General features: G+C 39.1%; 1 protein-coding gene across 3 annotated transcripts in view; it reads left to right on the top strand.

The window, feature by feature from the left end:
- The window catches only part of LOC129749562 (mucin-2-like), a 265,074-nt gene that overhangs the window by 95,437 nt on the left and 146,290 nt on the right, over positions 1 to 23,347 (top strand). For 2 of the 3 annotated variants that reach the window (XM_055744573.1, XM_055744575.1), the window contains exons 1-2: positions 1,805 to 4,302; positions 9,000 to 9,045. In XM_055744573.1, coding sequence (XP_055600548.1) covers positions 1,931 to 3,244 — 1,314 coding nt within the window. In that variant the 5' untranslated portion in view covers positions 1,805 to 1,930 and the 3' untranslated portion in view covers positions 3,245 to 4,302; positions 9,000 to 9,045. Of the gene's footprint in view, positions 1 to 1,804; positions 4,303 to 8,999; positions 9,046 to 23,347 lie in introns of those variants that run through there. The other variant, XM_055744576.1, reaches the window with a different exon arrangement.

The raw sequence follows: 23,347 nt of genomic DNA, 5'->3' as shown, positions 1-23,347 counted from the left end.
AGAAATTCAACTGCGATTTTAATGTTTTCGCTGGAGGTAATTTGTTTGAGTAATTATTTTCACGAGATTTATGTTGCAAACTTTGAAAGTTGGTCGAAAACTTTGCCAAAAATAAACTCTCTCAGTAGGCGGATAACTCATTAAAAACAAATTGAGTGTACGTTATATTTTATATTTTGATTTTGGATTAGATCTAAGAAAAAGTCGCTGTTTCACTATTTTATGACTTAATAAAGCTTTTTAAATCAAGAGTTTCCTAGTCTAATTGAAAAAAAGCTACAAACATAATCATTTGATGCTAAAATGATTCTCCGCCATTCGATGGTTTAAATTTTCTGCACAGCTGGATGTTTCAAAAGGATTACGTGGAAATTTTAAGCCCATTTTTTATGATCAAAAGTTAGCGAAATGGAAATGATTTATTTTGGCCACCGAAATTCGATGTGGTTCGGCGAAGACGATCGGTTAGCGTTTGCCAAATCTTCTTTTTGACATTCTATTATAAAATTAAGTTTCATTTTGGGAAGTCTTAAAGAATGAAAGAGACGATAAAAGAAAAAATCGCAATGTTGCGAAAGCTGATTTTCCCAGAAAATGAATCAGACCTCAATCTAAGCTATTCGAGGCCAGGAACTAGGACAAGGACACATACAAGGAAAAGGATTAGGACTAGGACAAGGACTAGGACAAGGACTAGGACAAGGACTAGGACAAGGACTAGGACAAGGACTAGGACAAGAACTAGGACAAGGACTAGGACAAGGACTAGGACAAGGACTAGGACAAGGACTAGGACAAGGACTAGGACAAGGACAAGGACAAGGATTAGGACAAGGACAAGGACTAGGACAAGGACAAGGACAAGGACTAGGACAAGGACTAGGACAAGGGCTAGGACAAGGACTAGGACAAGGACTAGGACAACGACTAGGACAACGACTAGGACAAGGACTAGGACAAGGACTAGGACAAGGACTAGGACAAGGACTAGGACAGGGACTAGGACAAGGACTAGGACAAGGACTAGGACAAGGACTAGGACAAGGACTAGGACAAGGACTAGGACAAGGACTAGGACAAGGACTAGGACAAGGACTAGGACAAGGACTAGGACAAGGACTAGGACAAGGACCAGGACAAGGACTAGGACAAGGACCAGGACAAGGACTAGGATAAGGACTAGGATAAGGACTAGGATAAGGACTAGGACAAGGACTAGGACAATTAAAGCTAAAAAATATAAGATTTTGTAATCTCAATTCATTCCGAGTTTATCAGTACGAGCGTAACGGCACGTGTTTTTATGCGGAATATTCTAAGCGTATTTTCTCTGTGGAATCAGACTTTTGACGTAGTGGTTTCCGGTCTGCGAGTTAGTTTGAGGCCAGAAGAAGCGTAACGTAGTGAAGTTGTATGCCTCACTCTCGAGTAACGGTTAAATTTCATGCAACACTATCCACCAAAACATCGTCTGAATAGTGTTGTTATTGTTTTGACTCCCGTGGCGGCTATAGTCTTTTTATCCTGCCGCTATAATCCAACCTGGAGCTCTGCGTTAGAGTGCCTAACTCCAGGCGTTTAACTGCTCGAAAGCTGGTGATCTCTTCCGCCTCCCTATAAAGGTCGACTGGCAGACTTGCAAAGCGTATGTTGATGGTCTTTTTGATCGGGTAAAAAAAACGAAACGTGGTACCTTCGCCCTTCGCGTGTTCGTTATTTGCTGAGGGTAAAGGGCTGCACTACTCACGCCGTGAGTGGGTTGATACCTCGTAGTAGTGGAACCTTAGCCTCTTGCTACTACGTGAGACGCTAGGTCAAAAGGCATATCCCACAAGGACTTTATCTATCTTTGCTACTTCTTCTTACATTTTTCCCCCGAGCTTGGTGACAGGAGCAAGATTACATCGCGGCAAAATTCAACGCTAGCCTGATGGCTAGCGCGGAAAACCCTCCGGGGGGAGGTTCCCCACCGGATATAATTTATAGTAGATCGCTACCCGAATGGTTTGGTCCTAAAGATGACACAATAATCTTACAATTGAGTCCAACTGAAGGCAACAATCTCCCGAAAAACCCATTCACCATAAGCAAATCTGTTCAACTCGACGGTGGAAGGATTGATTACGCTAAAACCGAAGCTAAAGGAACCAAGTACACCATCAAGGTTCGTGGCCGAAAATTAGCTGAAAAGATCTTGAAACTGGATTCCTTGATCGATGGAACTCCTATCCAAGTGACGCCTCACCCGCAACTGAACTTCACTCGTTGTGTCGTTACTTGTCGAGATGTACTAGATCTTGGCGATGAAGAACTTCTGACAGAATTGAAATACCAAAATGTGACGAGTGTTCGAAGAATAACGAGAAAAGTACAAAAAGAAACAGTTAAAACTGCTTCTCTTGTACTTACGGTTGCAGGCATTGAAAAACCAGAGTATATTTATTTTGGCCTCCTTCGAATCCCAACACGTCCGTATTACCCATCACCTATGCTCTGCTTCAAATGCCTTAACTACGGCCATACTAAATTGAGGTGTGAAGGAAATGAAAAGTGTCAAAACTGCTCCCAGGAACACGAAGGAGATTGCCAAAACCCTACATTCTGCCTCCATTGTAAAAGAGACCACTCTGCACTGAACCGACAATGCCCTAAATACTTAATGGAAGATCAAATTTGCAAGATGCAAATAGATTTAAAAATTTCGTTTCCCGAAGCACGACGACTGTACGAATCCAAGCAAAAACAACCTTCATATGCTGAAATTAGCTCACCAAAATCACCCCTACAAGATGAACTCCATAAAAAAGACCAGGTAATTCAACAGCTGCGGAAAGAAATAGAAGAATTGAAGACGACCTGCAAAACTCTTCAATCAAATTTTCAAAAGGCAAAAACATGGATACAAAGGTCCCAAAGTCTTGAAAGAAACCGCTCACAAAGCCAGGACAATGATTCGTCAACGAAGTCCATCAAAATTGTTGTTGAACCACCAAAACCCGAAAACCCAACAAAAGACAACTACGCACAGCAATCGAACCGAAAAAGTCGCTCCTTGGCACCAACGGAAACCCAAAATCGTTCCGTGACCCCAGTCAAGAGGATCCAAAGTGACTCCCAGAAACAAACACAACCTCCACAGAAGAAACAAGCCACGATCAAACCCAGCTTAGAATATGATAGCGCAATGGACATCGCATCTGAAACAGAAATCCCCGAGAGCCAGGATATGTTTTCTCAAAACTAAATCATCAAAATGGCCTTTCCCCAATCAACTTTTACTACCGACCAAACAACAACATCTTCAGAAGTATCACTTCTACACAGCCTTAGTTCGGTGCCAGCCGCAAATCTGGTTGACCCTGGTTCACCCGGGTCGCTTGCTGGCACCAGACACCTGTGTATTTCACAGGCAAGTACCCCACCGCATATCCAACCCGAACATATTTCCGATGCACCGTACCTTTCAGCACCCACGCAATCAATCACCAATCAATGGACTGGCAGTAACACACCGTTACTTACACGTCACCAAACCAACAGTACCACCACACCCAGAAACCGAGCCTCAGCCTGCGAAGAATCGCTTAGTACATCATCAGAAGTACCACTTCAACACAGCCCTAGTTCGGTGCCAGCCGCAAATCTGGTTGTTCCAAGTCCTGGTTCACCCAGGGCGCTTGCTGGCACCAGACACCTGTGTATTTCACAGGCAAGTACACCACCGCATATCCAACCCGAACATATTTCCGATGCACCGTACCTTTCAGCACCCACGCAATCAATCACCAATCAATGGACTGGCAGTAACACACCGTTACTTACACGTCACCACAGCAATAGTACCACAACACCCAGAAACCGAGCCTCAGCCTGCGAAGAATCCCCTAGAACATCATCAGAAGTACCACTTCTACACAGCCTTAGTTCGGTGCCAGCCGCAAATCTGGTTGTTCCAAGTCCTGGTTCACCCAGGGCGCTTGCTGGCACCAGACACCTGTGTATTTCACAGGCAAGTACACCAACGCATATCCAACCCGAACACATTTCCGATGCACCGTACCTTTCAGCACCCACGCGATCAATCACCAATCGATGGACCGGCATTAACACATCGCTACCCACACGTCGTCACGGCAACAGCACCACATCCAGAAATAGAGCCCCAACCAGCGAAGAAACCTTGGTCCTCCAATGGAACGTGTGCGGCGCCAACCCACGCAGAACCGAATTACAACAACTTATCAGCCGGTACGATCCTGTAGCTATAGCCATCCAAGAGCTTCGCACACCGAACCTTAACGGGTATGTAAAAAACTATCGCTGGTTTTCAACTCCTAGCGCATTTCCCTACACTTCGAGTGCTGGCCTTGGAATCCGAAATGGTATCCCGGCATCCCAAGTTAGCCTTAATACATCCCTGCCTTTCTGCGCTGTCACCATAGAAGCACCCATAAAAGTTACGATCTTATCCACATACCTTCCAAATAACGAGTCTCTCGAGTCCTTAAAAACTGAATTCGAGAATGTCCTCGATTCTTTATCTCATCCTCTTCTGATTGTTGGAGATTTCAACGCTCACAATGCCATATGGGGTAGTGAACGTACTGACCGTCGTGGACGATTCATAGAACAACTTGCTGCCGAAAATGTACTGATCATCTTAAATTCATTCGAACATACCTACTTCCATCTTCCTAATGGTACAACCAGTGCAATAGACCTATCCATGGCTTCCGTGTCAATTTGCAATCGCCTTTCATGGCAAGTGGAGAATGACCTTTCTGGCAGTGATCATTTCCCGATACGAGTAACAATTAACACATCACCAAAAAAGTTAACCAAACGCCCACGCTGGCTCGAAAATCAAGCTGACTGGCAGCTTTTCGAAAATGTATTACTAGAAAAACTTTCCCACAACACGACACCGAGTCTAGCTGAAATAACAGGAGCAATAGTTAAAGCAGCCGAGGCCAGCATCCCCCGTACAAGTGGCAACTGCTGCCGTAAATCAGTGCCCTGGTGGAACAAAGATGTACAAGAACTAATAAAAGATCGAAGACGAAAGTTGAGACGCCTGAGAATCCTTCCAGCAGACGACCAACAACGCGCCAGCGCTTTAAAAGAGTTCCAAGTATCTCGCAATGCGGCACGTCGTGGGATAGCGGAAGCGAAAAAAACGAGTTGGGAAAACTTTGTCTCCACTTTTACATCCGACACCCCCACAACAGTTATGTGGCAGAATTTCAATCGGTTCTCTGGGAAACGAAAATCGTCCCGAATAGTACTTGAAACCCTAAACGGAATAACAGAGGACCACAAAAAAGTTGCAGAAAGCCTTGGAGACCATTTTCAGTCAATGTCCAATCAACCCCAATTACCATTTCCACCGCCACCACGTACCAGCCGGAAAAATGAAAAGGTAATGTCCGAGCTGAAAAGAAAATTCTCTATACAGGAGTTTTTCCACGCGACGAAATCCAAAAAAGGCAACTCTGTGGGACCAGATAGCGTAAGTAACGAAATGATTCGACGACTACCCATTACAACCAAAACGCAACTCCTCGACTGCTTTAACGAGCTGTGGGCGAATGGAACTTTTCTACCCTCTTGGAAAGAAGCCATAATAATACCCCTGGCAAAACCAGGGAAAGATCCTAAAAAAGCTGAAAACCACAGACCAATATCGCTAACGAGTTGTATAGGAAAAACTATGGAACGCATGGTCAACCGAAGGCTCGTTCAGTGGATCGAAGACCGAAATCTATGGAGCCGCAACCAATACGCGTTCAGAAAAGGAAGGGGTGTAGAACAATACTTAACAGAACTGGAGGCTGCCTTAGACAATCCATTTGAAAAAAAACAACACTCTGAGTTGGCCCTACTAGATCTCAGCAAAGCATACGATACTGCTCAAAAAGCACCCATTCTCGATACTTTAGCTAGATGGGGAATTAGTGGAAATCCATATAATTTCCTCCAAGACTTCTTAACAAACAGATCGTTCAAAGTACTGGTCGGTGGAACTTTATCCCAGTTGAAATCCATAGAAAATGGAGTTCCGCAAGGATCAGTTCTTGCTGTAACACTTTTCTTAATTGCCATGGAGCCGTTATTCGAAAGAATCCCCCGCGGAGTGCAAACATTCGTTTATGCTGACGACATAGTGTTACTTGTATCAGGGGCACAAGTGAAAAGTGTTAGGAAAAAATTGCAGAATGCTGTGACAAAAGTGATCGAATGGGCTGACGGGATAAATTTCACGATTTCTTCGGAAAAGTCTAGCATACTTCACATTTGTAAGAGAAGAAAACACAAAACGGTCCCCCAAATAACTATAAATGGTAAAATCGTTCCTGAAGTAAAAAAAGCGCGCATCCTCGGTACAACCTTCACTAAAACTTTAAACTTTTCGCCCCAAATTTTCGAAACCAAAGCAGCATTAGAGTCTCGCCTAAACCTCTTACGTGCAATAGGCGGTCGATCATATGGAGGTCAAAGAACATGCCTACTGAACATGTTCAAGAGTATAGGTGAATCAAAAATATTTTACGCAATTAACACTTTAGGGAGAAAAGGCATCAACTCGCTAAAACCACTAATGCCTAATTATAACTCCGGTATACGCATCGCTGCTGGCGCCTTGCGGAGTAGTCCAATATTATCCCTTCATGCAGAAAGCGGAACTCTACCGTGGATTTACCGATTAATAGAGCGCATGACAACATCCACCATTCGCACGCTCGAAAAACCACATGCTACAATCACTCCGGCCTCACAAAGGACACTTCAAGCATTCCAATCACTAACTAGAAAAGATGTTCCCAATGTTTGTAAATCCAGATCAGTTTGCACCCGACCATGGAATTTAAAAACTCCCAATGTAGACTGGTCGATCAAAAAAAGTTTTAAAGTAGGAGAAAGTAACCAAAAGGCAGTCCAACTGTTCAAAAACCACCTTCAACAACGCTATTTAAATCATCTCCAGATTTACACCGATGGTTCAGTTGCTAACAAACAGGTCGGATTTGGCATATCATGTGGTAATCGAGAGATCTGCTATCAACTACCGGAAGAGTGTACTATTTTTTCGGCAGAAGCTATGGCGATATTATTTGCACTCAAAACGATTGCCCACAAATCAAGATATTCGGTAGTAATTTTTTCTGATTCAGCTAGCGTTTTGGAGGCAGTGGAGTCTGGAAAATCTCTTCATCCATGGGTGCAAGAGATTGAAGAAAATCTCCAAAAACTTAAAGGAACCCTGTGTTGGATCCCCGGTCATGTAGGTATCGATGGAAATAGCAAAGCTGACGAATTAGCTGAAAAAGGTAGAAGTGGTCCGAAAATGTCAACTGAGACTCCAGCGCCCGACATCATCACATGGATAAGATCGGAGATAAGGCTTAAATGGGAAGAAGATTGGCTAGGTAACCGGCAACTTTTCTTGAGGAGAATCAAATCTACCACTTTACGCTGGAAAGATAGAAACATCCCCCTGGAACAACGTGCTCTGACTAGACTCCGAATTGGACACACCATGCTCACGCACTCAGAGTTTTTCACGAAAGGGATAACCACGTGCAACACCTGCAATCAACCACTAACAGTTGCGCATATTATTGGAGAATGCAGGTTATATGGGACAGAACGACAGAACTGTGGAATTGATCATGACGTATCGAGGGCGTTGAACGTGCTCAACGAGGACAACCTACTACAATTCTTGAGAAGTACTAAAATAATCCAAAAACTCTAGACATAAGTTAAAAATGTAAACTTTTCTTAAGAGGGCGAATGACCAAGTTGGTTAAAACCCTCTATAAATAAAAAATATAGAATAGAAATATAGAATAGTAATCTCAATTTTCTAATCTGCCCTCGGCATCCTGATTATGATATTAAATTAGATATATTTCTTATATTATAATTGAAAAAAACATTCAAGTAAATATTGCTATCACTTTCACTTCTTTTGAAAATTTGATCTTTTTACTATTTACGTCAAATCTATCTATTCTATTCTATTCTATATTTTTTATTTATAGAGGATTTTAACCAACTTGGTCATTCGTCCTCTTAAGAGAAGTTTACATATTTAACTTATGTCTAGAGTTTTTGAATTATTTTAGTAGTCAAATCTATCGAAAGTGTAGAAATAGATGACGTTAAAAGCCGGATACGCCATGGATGGTGACCTCGAATCCAAACACCAGAAAGAAAAAAAATACCCTTCCCGGGTGAAGAAACCATAATAAAAGGCGAATATCCACACACAAACACACAAAATTGAACCAGCGGAAAGAAGAAAAAACCTATCAAACATCACCAATTACTCAACACAGCAATGCGCAATGGCAAACGATTTTTGAAGGAGGAAAATTTGCAATTTTTTTGCTAACTTCACTTCTATTCCTATTCTTCTACATCTATGTGTAAACCTCCAAACTTATGTACCTTAAGCTACCACAACGTAGCTATACCTACATTTGGTTGGACTCGAACCGATCACCATCATCATCATCATCTTCGGTCACTGAACTGGACTGTGAATTGGACCGTGGAGCTCTACGAGCTTTGAGAAGTAGCTACCTAGCTGTATGTTTGTTCAATGTTCATACAATAACTCTGGTGAGCAAATTCAGAAACGAAGACTCTCGATGATGAAGCAAAAGAAAGGATCGATTTCGCAACAAATCTAAGATTTATATCAGTTTTCGAACTGCGATTAGAAATGAAATTTTTATTGACACGTGTCAGCAATTTGAATGAGAAATTTTCCGAGCATCAAAATTTTCCATTTCAAAATTGATCGGCTTGAAACGAGATAAGTAGACTTTTCCAACCATTCAATTATTATGAAAACTTTAAAATTATTAACAAACTTTTCTTAATTGAGGCGTAGGTATTTCAAATGTCACAGAATTTCAAGTGTCTAAATTTGAAATGACATTAAACAAAAAAATGATATTTTATCATCCTTCTTTTCATTTTTTTTACAGATATTTGACTGGGTAGCATATCCATGATAATTGTCGATTGTTTAAGGTAAGTAAAATCTCTGAGTAAAATAAAATAATTAGGGTGTTAAATTATACAACCCAAGACCCAAAGTTGTTTTTAAATTTTTTGAATTAGATCATTCGTTCTTGGTTGCAAGATCAAATCCATTTCAAAGTTTTGTAGTTTATATATATTTTGAGAAGATTATTCCTATATATGTTCAATACCACACAGATACTTTATAAGAGCCTTTCAACCTTATTTCACGGATAGGGTGTATGTATATTAAGGTTGCCAGAATTTTTTCAGCACGTATCCGGGCCGGACAAACCGGGCAATTTTTGTATAAAAATCTGGAAAAATCCGGACATTCGTTTTTAAATTGACGACCATAAATCCGGGCAATATCTAGTCAAATTTTGTCAAAAAATTTTTTTCATCAAAAATCATCGATTGATTATGAACAGTATTTTAGGCTTCCAAAAAACTTTTCATGATTATTTTTATAAAACTTGCTCAAAAAATTTCGTTTTGGAAGTGTTTGTTGGGCAAAATTCCGGCATTTTTCAATGTAATCCGGACAACCGGGCCGAGCCGGACTGTTCTTAATTTAAATATTAAATATCCGAGCAAACCCGAATAAAACCGGGCAAACTGGCAACCTTAGTCTATATGACCCGAACTGTACCTTCTTGATGCGATATCTCAGGAACGGTTTAAGTTTGATACATGAAATTTTCTGACCTTATTTTTAAATTAGAAGTGTTACAATTTCTCAATTCCATGAATCGTACACCCAAATAAGAAGTTGCAAAATTTCAATGCCACTCGGCGCTAACTCTATGCCAAAAATAATTGGAAAAGCACTACTGATATAAAGACTCGAGCTCTCAAGCAAAATGATGCATGACAAGGACCACTACATTCAAGCAATAAAAGAAAATATCTTTTTGGATAATTCATCCCAAAATAAGAAAAAAAAACAGAGAATCGAACGCAACATTCTTACTTCGGCTTGCCAGTCCGAAAACTTAACCAGTGCACCAACTGAGTCAGTAGGTTTATTGTCTTAGTTTTTCGGCGACGCCCGATCACAATAAAAACGCACTGCAATGGCAGACGGTCATTTAGCTGGTGGTTTTTTTTCACCCTCCTTTGTTTTTAATGGGGATGAGATGAGAATGAGATGGGAATGGAAATGTGAAACGAGAAACTGTTTTCTATTGCCGATTTACACGCACAGCTGTTTACTGCCGAATATTTAAGCCAGTGATTGTTTCTACTTTGTCTTGTAATGGGATACGGGATATGTTATTTTTCTTTTATTTCAGACATATTCAATGCGGTTGCGCTGGGAGGACAATGCCAGCAATGAGAAAGCTTGTTAGTGCCGATCCGGCATACAATCTTATGTCGATAATTTCGCCTTCAAAGAATGTCATTATTGGAATAAAGTCCGATTTGTGGGTGGATTCAAGTAATGAAATAAACGTGGCAATTTTTAAATCAAATGTCATTGATATTTTTATAAGAAAATCGGTTTTCATGTTAAAGTAAATATTAAAGTTTAATCATGTTTTTTATGGAATTCCATACAATATCGTATTTGGGTTTAAAAATCTACATTCAGAAAATATACCAGTGCAGTGATTAAATTTTAAAATTCTATCATAAGTTTTAACGAGTTTTCTTGATAATAAAGGATACAAAATAATATTTACAAATGCTAGTTTATCAATTGCTGAGGCAGTGCGGAACATTTAGGATATTTTCAAATAAAATAAATAAATGGTCGGGATTCGACCAGACCGAACTGAACGCCATCATCAATTTTTCGAGTCACTTGTGTTTAATGTACAAATATTTCAACAATAGATGAAATATTCAAAACTAAACTACCAGAATCAATAATTTGCAATCCAAAAAACACATCCCAGTTAATTATTTTTAGTTTTTTTCAGTCTCTCATAGAAATAACATGAGTTTCTAAATTTGCAGTTTAAATTTTTTTTTCATGACGTTCAGTTCGATCTGGTCGAACCCAGGCAAAATAAACAAAAAAAATTAAATTAAACAAACATCAGCAAAACTCGTGGAGAACTAGATTGCCACTGCTTATAATCGAAAACGCTCTTTGTTAACAAATTGCCGAAGTATGAGAATTCCCGTTCTTTCATTTCTGCGTATGAGCTTAGAGACATAACTCAAATGATATGTACTTAGAAAAAGGTGCAACTTACAACAAACTTTGATTTTATTTAAAAATCTATTAAAAACGTACGTTTTTGATACATTTCGAATGCCATAAAAGCCATGCGTAATAGCACCAATTGCAGTATTTTTTGTTTCTGTTTAAACCATGATGAATCTAGTAAAGGGTGATACGGTCAAAATTTGGTCAATATCAACTTGACGTATTTCTTTCAATTTTGCATTTAAAAAACCTGAACACACCTCATTTTGAAGGTGTGTGTGTGTGTGTGCGTGTGTGTGTGTGTGTGTGTGTGTGTGTGTGTGTGTGTGTGTGTGTGTGTGTGTGTGTGTGTGTGTGTGTGTGTGTGTGTGTGTGTGTGTGTGTGTGTGTGTGTGTGTGTGTGTGTGTGTGTGTGTGTGTGTGTGTGTGTGTGTGTGTGTGTGTGTGTGTGTGTGTGTGTGTGTGTGTGTGTGTGTGTGTGTGTGTGTGTGTGTGTGTGTGTGTGTGTGTGTGTGTGTGTGTGTGTGTATATGTAGAATGTTGCTCCTATTTTGAAATTCTGGAGTGAATTTTGGAACTCACTCTTCAGTTGTCAAAATGCCGTCCAAGAAAGGAGCTGGCAAAGCTGGCAAAATCGCTAAAAGTTGCCAAATCAACCGTTACAAATGTAATTAAAGTGTTTGGGGAACGTTTGTCGACAGCCAGGAAGTCTGGATCGGGGGGAAATCAAAAACCGGAAGCCGCTGAGACGACAAAGACAAAGTTGCCGGTAGTTTCAAGCGAAACATTCTTTCTCCGAGATGCAGCAAATAAGCTGGTTGTATCGTCTACAACCGTGCATCGAGCCAAAAAACGAGCTGGACTATCGACTTACAAGAAGGTAGTGACTCCAAATCGCGATGATAAACAAAATACGACGGCCAAAGCGCAATCCCGGAGGCTGTACACGACGATGCCTTTTCAGTTTGACTGTGTGGTAATGGACGACGAAACCTACGTCAAAGCCGACTACAAGCAGCTTCCGGGACAGCAGTTTTATACGGCAAAAGGAAGGGGAAAGGTAGCAGATATTTTCAAGCACATGAAACTGTCAAAGTTCGCGTAGAAATATCTGGTTTGGCAAGCCATCTGTACCTGTGGCTTGAAACGCAGCATTTTTATAGCTTCCGGGACTGTCAACCAAGAAATTTACGTGAAAGAGTGTTTGAATAAACGTCTGCTGCCTTTCCTGAAGAAACACTGTTGTTAAGTACTGTTTTGGCCGGATTTGGCATCTTGCCATTACGGTGAAAAGGCCATGGAGTGGTACGCCGCCAACAACGTGCAGGTGGTTCCCAAGAACAAAAACCCTCTCAACACGCCAGAGCTCCGCCCAATTGAGAAATACTGGGCTATTGTCAAGCGGAACCTAAAGAAGACCAAGCAAACTGCTAAGGGCGAGCAGCAGTTCAAGGAAAACTGGCTTTCTGCGACGAAGAAGGTGGACAAGGTGGCTGTACAAAACTCGGATTTGGAAAAGCGGAAGCCTAACTGAATATTTTTCCTGAATTTTATACTAATTAATCTTGAAAAAGAAATTAATTTGATTTTTTAAATGAACGATTTCACCGATTTACACGCGTTTTCCCTTGACCAAATTTTGACCGTATCACCCTTTATGGTGGTCTCAAATGCCAAATCGCACGTTCAGCCATATTGAAAATTTTTTTGACAGCTGGTTGAAGTGTTTACGTAAAAGGGGGTCCTGAGATGAGAGGTTGTTGTTTCGATTATAGTCGTTTTAACATCTTTATGTCATTCGCGACTTATATCAACGATGTAGTTGGCGGACAAGTCATTGAAAAACTTATCCGGTACAACTGTGATCGATGTTTACTCTTGGGCTCGAACTCACGAACATCGACTCAGGAAGCAACCGACTTGCCAACTGAGCTATATCACAAGCCCCCTGGGATGAGAGGTGTTTGAGATAAAAAATCAGAGAAATTCGGAAAAAAAACACTTGGGGCATGTGATATAACTCAATTGGCAAGTCAGTTGCTTCCTGAGCCGATGTCCTTGAGTTCGAGACCTAGAGTAAACATCGATCACAGTTGTACCGGATAAGTTTTTCAATGACTGTCCGCCAACTGCATCGTTGATAAGTCATAAGTCGCAAATGACATAAAGATGTTAAAACGACTCTAATCGAAAAAAAGATGAGCCACTTGAAATGAAGAGATCCACTGAATTCTTACTTTTAAGTGAATCTTCAAGTGCATTTTAAGTGTGATTTTGGGTTCAGTGTATAAATTTGGTATTTGGCTGGCGCGTGGCATGGTCAATTTCTGCCTCAAAATGCTTGCGCAATAACAGACAGACCTTTGGTAACGAAAATCCTTCGGCAGTATTTGGAACCGCTCAACGCCCGCACTTGCGGCATCCCAATCAATGAACGGAAATGTGACCGCGACCAGCAGAGGTGCCTGGTGCCATATGAGATATGAAGTGATCAGCGTGATTGATTCAAGCAATTACTGCTGCACGAGTGAAACCCAATATTTATAGAGATCAACAACTGTTGTTAAAATTCATCGCCACAGTTCATTAGGTAGGTACCGAGTGCCAAATTTTCAATGGAGCTTTATTTGCAGCTGCATCGAGTCGTGACCGTCCAATCCGATCCGAAAATCCTAAGCTATCATCCGAAGGCGGAGGTTTTCCGAAAAAGAAAAACAACTAGCCAAATCACCTCTTACCCCGAAAATAAATTGCCGCTAACCAATAAAGGATGTTGGGTTGTGCGTCGTATTATTCTTCTTTTTTCGTACTTCTGTCCCGGTTGGCGAAGCACTCGAAAATTTTCGGAGGTGGGAGGGTCCGGCGAAGTGCTTCGCATAATAAATTAACGGGCGCTAATGTGATGAAACGATTGACCAACCCAGCTGTGTACTGAGGAGGAAACCCCTTCATTTAGAAAGACGAAAATTAACAGAAAAAAACGCATTGTAAAGGCAATCACGACCTGTCATAATGCCTGCACTAACGAGCAAAACTTCAAAACTTCATAGGTACATATAACTAACTCTCTAAAACGACTCGCGCGATCAACGATCAACGGTGTATGGTGGGTGTTAACTTTTATTGTCCAATAGAGCAGGGGAGAATTTATTTTCGTTAGTTTTCGGTTAATAAATCTCATCATTCAACACCGGGTCATATTGATCGTCAATCTACAACAATCGATTTCCCCAATTTACACACAAGTTGTGGTGAACCTCAAGCTCGAAGGAATTGAGGTTGTCGAAGTGTGCTCGATCCTTTTATTGCTAACAAATCAAATTTAGCCTCAATTTTGGCGAAGCAATATGTGCAAAATGCAAGTGTCATAACCGGAATCGATATTAAGCTATATAAAGCACATTAAAACATATCATTGGAACTGCCTTAATTCAGTTCTAACCAGAAGTGTTGTTCAAGACCAGGGACGGGATTATGTCATAGTCATGAGCCAAAAATTGCGACAAGTGACCAATTTTTTTCCTCACATGTCGTTAATTTAGGATTTTTTCAAAATGAAAGCATGCTATGAACGATTATTTTGGTAGAGAAAGATTTTTCCATTATGTCATTGATCATTGAGATCTCCAATATTTCAGTCATGACATGATGGTTAAAACTGGTCATGATCACCAGTGCAATTTTTGGCTGCTTCGTTTGCCAAGCTTATTTTCAATATGCCGTAGTATGATAAACGATAACTAGAAACAGTGTTTAAAAAAAATGAAAATAGAGATAAGTGTTTGCTGCACCTTTTTTAAAGATTCCATTTGGTTCTCAAATTTCATTCATTGCTCGCTCTACGTGACATTGATTTACCTCACGTGAATATGAATGGTTTTTTCATTCACATGATAGGAATATTTCTGTCATGACATGACCTATGACTGATCATATTTTCTTGGGTGTAGTGATCCAAAATAAATTTCGCCGCCCATATGAATGAATGAAAATTTTCAAGCCTGGTCAAGACATTGAATTTGAAAAATGTAAAATATGAATTATGATCTACTTTTTGACTAGGAATTGTATATTTTGGATAAATTTATTGAACTTTCTATAAATATCTTAGAATATAATTTAGAAGCAAACAATTTTGAATGAAAATTGCAACTTTAATTTTCTACCGTAAACCGGGGTTAATCAATGTTATCACAGGGGTAGTATTGAACATCATGATTTTTTTCCACATACCTAATCATCAATAACTAAGTCAAGTGAAAATATCTAAAAACATTTTTCTACGTTTAAAAACATATAAGTTGAGTTTCAAATTGGGAAAACTTGGTTTGTTTTTGAAAATTTTAAATGTAAGTGAAAATGTAATTTCAAAATTTTGAAATATCTCTTTTTTCGAAGGCTCGCCAAAAAAACACCCTTCTTGATGAAATCAAAGCGTTTAGAAGCAAATAGGTTGATTTATGTGAGAGTTCAACTTTTCTCCTAAGTAAACGTATAGTTTTGGTGCAGTTTTTGTTGTAGTTTAAGGTAATTTTTTGGTATTTAAAAAGGGTTTTTTTCAGAAATCAGCCAGTCTAGGAAAAAAGGCTAGAAACCCTATCAAACGATAAAGTTTGAAGGAAAAAATAAAAGGGAAATAGTGCGAGGGCCTAAGGAATTGGATGAAGGCAAAATTTAATTTATTTTTGTAGTTAATATTTTATAAGCAACTAGCTGACCCGGTGTGCTTTGCTACAAAAAATGCCTAATGATACCTTTAAAGTGTAGAAAACCTTTCCATTTATTTTTTTTTTCTCTTTATCTTTTAAAATAAAGAAGTTATGGAACAAAGAAAAAAGTGGCCCATGATACCCCACTCTCCCCTATATAAAAATGGATTTCTGTCTTCTGTCTGTCTGTTCCCTATAGACTCAAAAACTACAGAACCGATTTATGTGAAACCTGGCAGATGGAGTTATTGAAGACCGGGGAAGGTTCCTATAATGGTTTTGTACCTGTCCCACCTTTCAATGGGGAAATAAGAAGCGAGGAGGGGGGCGTCGATACAATTTTTCGCACAATTCGAGAACTTTCGAAATCAAAATTGAACCAGGATTTCAAAACACCTTTCATTTGTTATTTTTTACTAAAGCATGGATCATCTTAAATCTGAACGCACTGTTTATTATACCATAGCACTCCTAGTTTTCGGCTCTGGATCGTTTTGACAGTACTTTGTTTTGGAATCAGTGCTGAAAATTTCATTACGATTTGTTTAAAAAAAGTTACACGGGATGGAAGCCGCGAGACGAAAAATAATTTTGGACACTCACTTCAAAAACCCGACGCGATTGTTACGAAAATCGCGAAATCGTTAAAAATGGTCAAATCGTGTGGAAACGTTTCCGTTTCCGTGAGATACATACTATCGATCGGCAGGTTCATACCAAGCGTCATAGTGGAACTAAGGATAGGAAACTGTATTTGAAGGTGTTGAGAACGATCAAGGCACTATGACATCGCCACGAAATTCAATGCCGTCCGTTGCACCGTCTCAGAAGGATTCGTCTGCGCAAAGAAATTCGATCTTATCGGGTCAGTAAGCAACCAAACCGGACATTGAAGCAGAATGTAGTAGCCAAAGGACGTGCCCGAAAGTTATACAACAACGTTCTTACGAAGTACGGCGGATGCTTCCTCAGCTTCCAGGCCAAAAATTTTATAAAGCCACTGGTTTGTGTAATGCCCCCGCAAAGTTCAAATTCGTTTTTGCCGATAAGTTTGCAAGAAAGTGTTTGATCTGGCAAGGTATTTGCAGCTGCGGACGAAAAACCCCGGTTTTTGTGACAAAAACAAGACAATGGACTCCGAAATGTACAAGGAGGAGTGCCTGAGAAAACGTATTCTTCCGTACATGAGATCTCACTAAGGTAGGCTCACCAGATACTTTCAGAAAAAAGCGAGACATTTCTCGAAAAAAAGCGGGACACAGCCGAAAAAACCGGGACATTTTAGAAACTCTCAAAAAAGCTTAATTGTATAGCTAAATTTATACGTATACCATTAGCCAAAGTTGGTCATAGAAAGAACACTACACTCAGTTTTTTCTACATGACTTTTATTTATAAGGTTTTCAGCACCGTTATTTTCCACGGTTCTTACGAATTAACACGTTATTTGAGGGAAAATATTTCAAGTCGTACATGTTAACGGCGGATGTTATACCCCATGAAAAACTTCTGTGCAATTTGTATAAACATTTGTTTTTAGGTAATTTGGTTAAGAAATTGTAAACTCTTGACAGCTTCCATTTTAATATACTTTGGACAGCTGCGTCGAAAAAGATGGTGTTTAGTATAAGACAATTTAATTCGGATTCCGGCGAAAGAATTGTTTGGAAGCCACTAAAACAATATTTTCTTTATACATTGGTTAAACGTGCTCCAAGAAAGCATCATTGAATCAGAATTTTATTGTAATGCTAAGAACTTTGGAGTTATTTTGTATTGTCTTATATAAACTTTGAAAAAGGGTGCTTATTTCGAGAAAAGACGTATTTGAAAGATTTTCAGTGTTGAACCAATAAATTAAGACTAAAGTTTTATTTCTTCCTGTTTAAGCCAGTGACTTTGTAAAAAATTTTGTAAAAAGTGGGACATCCCAAGTAACACAGATTATGCCAACTAGCATTAGGAAGTTTTATTATGGTTTAATTATGGCATTTTTTGTGCAGCTCGTTTTATGACGCTTTTATTATGGTCATGCAGAATGCTTATATTTTTTTCGACCATATGTTTTCAGATGGTTTTGAAAACGCTAATAAAACTTTTATTAAACATACTGTTTTAGTTATTTTGAAAGAGTTATGAATGCTCTTTTTAAACTATAATAAAACACAAACTTAGAAGTTTGCTCTAAGCTTTCTTTTGCATGTTCTATAATAGCACTCAGTGCATGATTATTAAACCGCCATAAAACTTAGTGACAGTTCTCGATCAAGATGTCAAAACAGGACACGCTCAGATTAGATAGCACATATTTGAATGGGAACTCCCATTTTTACACATTTTTGGTAACTTATGCGTGTTGGTTTTGAGTTAAAATTAAAAAAATATATCTTTGAAAACTTGAAATCACCGAAAGTGGTATGAATATCTTTACAATATCAGTATTGAGTGAAAGGGCCCAAATAGTAGGAAAAAATTGTTGCTGGACGCCATCATCAATTCAAGATGGCGGCTTCCGCTTTTATTTTCAAAGCTGTAAATTACTGAAAATATCGTGAAACCTTCACAATATGGTTATTAGGTAAACGTAATAAACGAGTAGAAGTCAAATTTCGTTGCCCGTCGCCATCTTAAATCCAAGATGGCGGCTACCACTCAACTTGAAAATACTGTAAATGACTGAAAATCGCATAAAACCTATATTATAGGGGTATAAGTTGAAAGAAATCAACCGGTAGAAGTTGAATTTCACTATCCGACGCCATCTTGAAATCCAAGATGGCGGCTTCCGCTAAACTTTAAAATGAAGTGAATGACTTAAAATGACATGAAACCCAAATTGGTAGTGGGTGAAAGGGCTTACAGAGTAGAAGTCGAATATTGCTATCTTACGCTATCTTGAAATCCAAGATGGCAACTTTCTATAAACTTAAAAAATGCTTTAAATTATTGAATATCGCATGAAACCTCCAAAATATGGGTATTTGCAATTGGGATAAGCTATAAAAAGTTTATTTTTGCATTCTGACGCTATCTTGAAATCCAGAATGGTGGCTTCAGCTGAACTTAAAAATACTGTAAATGAATGAAAATAGCATGAAACTCCCAAATATATTGTATTGGGTGCTAAGGCTAAATGATAGAAGTCAAATATCTCTTTTCGCGTTCCTCTGAAAATCTGTAAGTGACTGAAAATCCCACAAAAACCACCACAATACAGACCCCGTTCGTTTTTGGCAACATTCGATTTTGGCAACATAGAATTTGGTACATGTGCCAAAATCAGACGGTTAACAGAAACAACATAGCCTTATAGTTTTCGCTAAAATAAGACCAATACAACTTAGACATAATAGCATGATAGAAATAATAGAATTACATAAATGGCAAAAAAATCACAAACTATAAACAAAACAAGAAAAGTTCTAAATGCATTAGAAACATAATAAAAAAATAATAAAAGTGATTTAAAATGTTCTAAATTGTCTTAAAATAGTAGTTTTAATGTAGTATTACGTGAAAAAAAGTTATGTTAAAGCGATTTTCATTGATTAACAGCATTTTAAATTCAGTGGAAACTGCCATCTTGGATTCCAAGATGGCGTCGGAAAGAAAAAAATCGACATCTTCTAGCTTAGCCTTTTCATTCAATACCCGTATAGTGGTGGTTTAATGCGACTTTTTGTCAGCATTAAGCATTGAAAGTTGAGCGGATGCCGCCGTCTTGGATTTCAAGATGGCGACTGATAGCGAAATTCAACTTCTATTCGTTTAGCCTTTTCACCCGATATCCATTTTGTTGGGGTTTCATTCGATTTCAAGTCATTTACACCATTTTAAAGTTCATCTGAAGCCGCCATCTTGGATTTCAAGATGTCGTCAGACAACGAAATTTGACTTCAACTAATGATTTATTCCACGGGTCATTCAAAACCTATCCCTTTTCATTCAAAAAGTCTGTCCTCATTTACTGCACTAATGATTAACAACTCAGAAATGAGGAACTCAACCTTAGCGTGTAATTGGTTGGCTTGCGAGAGAAACGTCAAATCGTAGCTTTTTCTGGGGTCATCATTAAACCATAATAAAACTATGAATTAACTCACGCCATGTTGGTTGCAAAATCGAAGGGCACAAAATGACGCCATGTTGATGGATTCACAATGCAAGCATTGGAAAATATTTTTTCAGGCCTTTTTTTCCATCAATTCCATCATGATTGACCTTCAGATTTGACGAGGCGCATTTATTTTAAGATACTATTTCATATACATTTTACCTAAAATCTTGACTGGCAGTAGAAAAGACGCTCATTTTATGGTAAAAACATTGGTTTTTAAGCTATTAATTTTACCAGATCATATCTGAATAATGCAATCATCATTCATCAACCATTATGGTTGCTAAACCATAAAAAAAAAACTCCGAGAACTCACAGAACCGAAAAAAACAAAAATTTCTAACATGTTTTATAATGGCTTTTTAAAAGCTTTGGTGACCAACATTGATGACCAACAATTATATGTCTTGATGACGTTTCTAGGGTAGTGCCAAATAGCCTGATTTTGGAGTCCAGGTGATGTTATAGAATGCGCTTTAGCTTTTTATGAAAATTAATGCGATAGTCCAAACGAAATTTTGCTGACCATAATAAAGCTAAAATTGTTACTTGGGATGTCCCGCTTTTGTGGGACGGATGGCAACCCTACACTAAGGACCAGTAAAGTTATGGCCAGATTTGGCAAGCTGCCACTACAGCAAAGAGATACTACAGTGGTATCGGGACAACTGGGTGGATTTTGTTGAAAAGGCCATCAACCCACCCAACTGCCCTCAATTCCTTCCTATCGTAAAATATTTGGCAATTGTCAAGCAGAAGAATGGTAGGACAACTCGGGATGCAACACACACTCATCTGGCGCAACCCCTTATAGTGTAGTTTTGACCCGTTATCGGAAAAGACTGGGTTAACTCCTTTTTCATGTAAAGTCCTTGTACCCCTTATAGTGTACACAGCATGTACGTCAAAGCAGAGGTGAAAATTAGTAATGTAAGCATGTAAAATCTACACATTATTTTGGAAGCCCGCTCTGCGATGTCAGCCCTTTGATGTTAGCCCTTAAAATGTCAGAAGTATGGAAAGAAAATAATAAAAACAAATCAGTTAGTTTTGAATTTCTGTATTCGGCAAGGAATCATTTTCATGCTCCTGTTATAGAATAGGAAAATATTCAATCAACTCAATCTATTGAACTGATCTTTCAGCATTAACCGATTCATTGAATCGTCGAACGAGATCGGTTACGGCAGAAAGAGTTCTATATTCTGAATGACAAGTTAAAAAACTACCCTTCATTTAGTAAGCCAGCTTTTCTAAATAATGTGTAAAATTGACTCGAGGAAACGACACTTTTTTTGACAGATCTCGGCTGTTCGCAATAATGGGTCAATTTTACAAGTTTAAGGTGTTGCGCCAAATGAGTGTGCAGAGATGAAGAGATTGTGGAACAAAATGGCCGCTGAGGTTAGCGAATAGGGTGTCCAAACTATGATGAGTGATACTCGACGAAAAGTTCGAAATTTCGTCAAAACCATCCATTAAAGTGCAATATAAATCCTTAATTTTGAGTACAAAACATTTACATTTCGTTTACACAGCTCCGAGATAGGCGTTCAGATTCATCGTGATCCATGCTTTTTTTTTTGTTTCGATTATAGTCGTTTTACCATCTTTATGGCATTCGCGACTTTATCAACGTTACAGTTGGCGGATCGTTATTGAAAAACTTATCCGGTACAACTGTGTTCGATGTTTACTCTTGGGCTCGAACTCGTGGACATCGGCTCAGGAGACAACAGACTTGCCAACTGAGCTATATCACAAGCCCTGATCCATGCTTTAAATTTTTAATTTTTCTCTCGAAAATATTGTTCAACATCATCACAATTCGTATGATTCCATTTCGGCTTTAAACATTTTGCGCACCTATAAGTTTAAATTTCCCCGTTAGAAGAACGAAGCCATAGAGAAACGTAGTTCCTACTAACATACTGCAAAAGTTTCCGTTGCTAGCCCGTTCAAACCATCACTTTCCGTTTTAAGTTCCAACGAACGGGTTAAACCTTCATCCGGAATGAATGAACACCGAACCCGAAAAAAAAGTCTACCAAACACCTGGTCTACGCATATTTACGCACAGCGTTTTTTCTTGTGTTTTGTGCGTTGCTGCCTCTGCAATGTTTTCTTTTTTTCGCGACTTACTCTCAGTTTCTAAAACGGAAAAACGTGCGTAGGTCTCTCGGACGATGACGAAAGCACTCGCAGCTGAGCAGCTGTTTGTGGGATTCGGTGCGTTGCAAAATGAAGAAAAAACACACGCACAAATAAAATCGGAATAAAAAAAAACGCAGACGACTAGCAGTTCCCAAAAGTTTTATTCTACGGTTCCAACGAACAGGGAACGCTTCTTCTCTTGCGTTAGATAACTGTGGCCCCACAGGGAAAGAAGAGGATAAAATCTTGGGAAAAAGTAGCAGGTAGTCGAAATGGCGAAAAAAATCAACGACGACGACGGCGCAGGTTGAACTAGTTTCAGTCCGAGTAATGTGCTCAATGGAACCGAATTCGTTGTTTTACTTACTTTGTTGGCTGACCGGGGAACGCAATTTTTGCCTTGTATTTGACTATTTAACTAGCTACCCGTTGACGTCATTTGGTTGTCGAAAATGGCGACGGATGATGGAAATGTGGAACCCGTGATTACTGTCCCAGATTTGAGCCGAGAAAACGGCGCGGACGAATTGTTTTACAAGTACACGCAGATGCTGCGGACGGAAGTTGGTGGCAAAGTATGAGTTCATAAAATTTCCAAAATTGGACTAAAATTATTGTTATCGGATAAACCAATGATTGGCATGATTAATTTACTCGGTTTGAAAGTTAACACATCTCTATTTTTTAATTAGGAAGAGCTTATCGAAAAACAATCCACTAGCAAACCGGGAAAACCGGGAATACCGGAAAAAACTTTGGAATTTCATCGCGTCACCGAGAAACCGGGAATTTTTTCACGGATTCCAAAAAAAACAATTTATATCAAAATGTAGGAGTAGTTTTCGATAGTCGTGCATATACATATATATGACGCAAAAACACTTATTTTCGTTAATTAGTACACAAATAATGTTTTGATTGCTTTTTAAAACTGTATCTAGTTTCCTACAAAGAGTTTCAGTTTTCGACGTCAAATGATTCAGTATTCGATGTATAGATTAAGCATTCCAGAATTATTTTCACACGCAGCCGGGCCGGACAATTCCGGTCAAATCTTTTGAAAAATCTGTTAAAAATGAGGAATTGATTTAAAATTTTCTATTGCAGAAACCGGGAAAAAATCCGGAAAATTCAGGGGAGCTGCATACAATAATCCAAAAGAGTTAAAGGGTG

This window comes from Uranotaenia lowii, chromosome 2, assembly GCF_029784155.1.
Source record: "Uranotaenia lowii strain MFRU-FL chromosome 2, ASM2978415v1, whole genome shotgun sequence".
Taxonomy (NCBI): domain Eukaryota; kingdom Metazoa; phylum Arthropoda; class Insecta; order Diptera; family Culicidae; genus Uranotaenia; species Uranotaenia lowii.
This window is presented reverse-complemented; position numbering and strand designations above follow the sequence as displayed.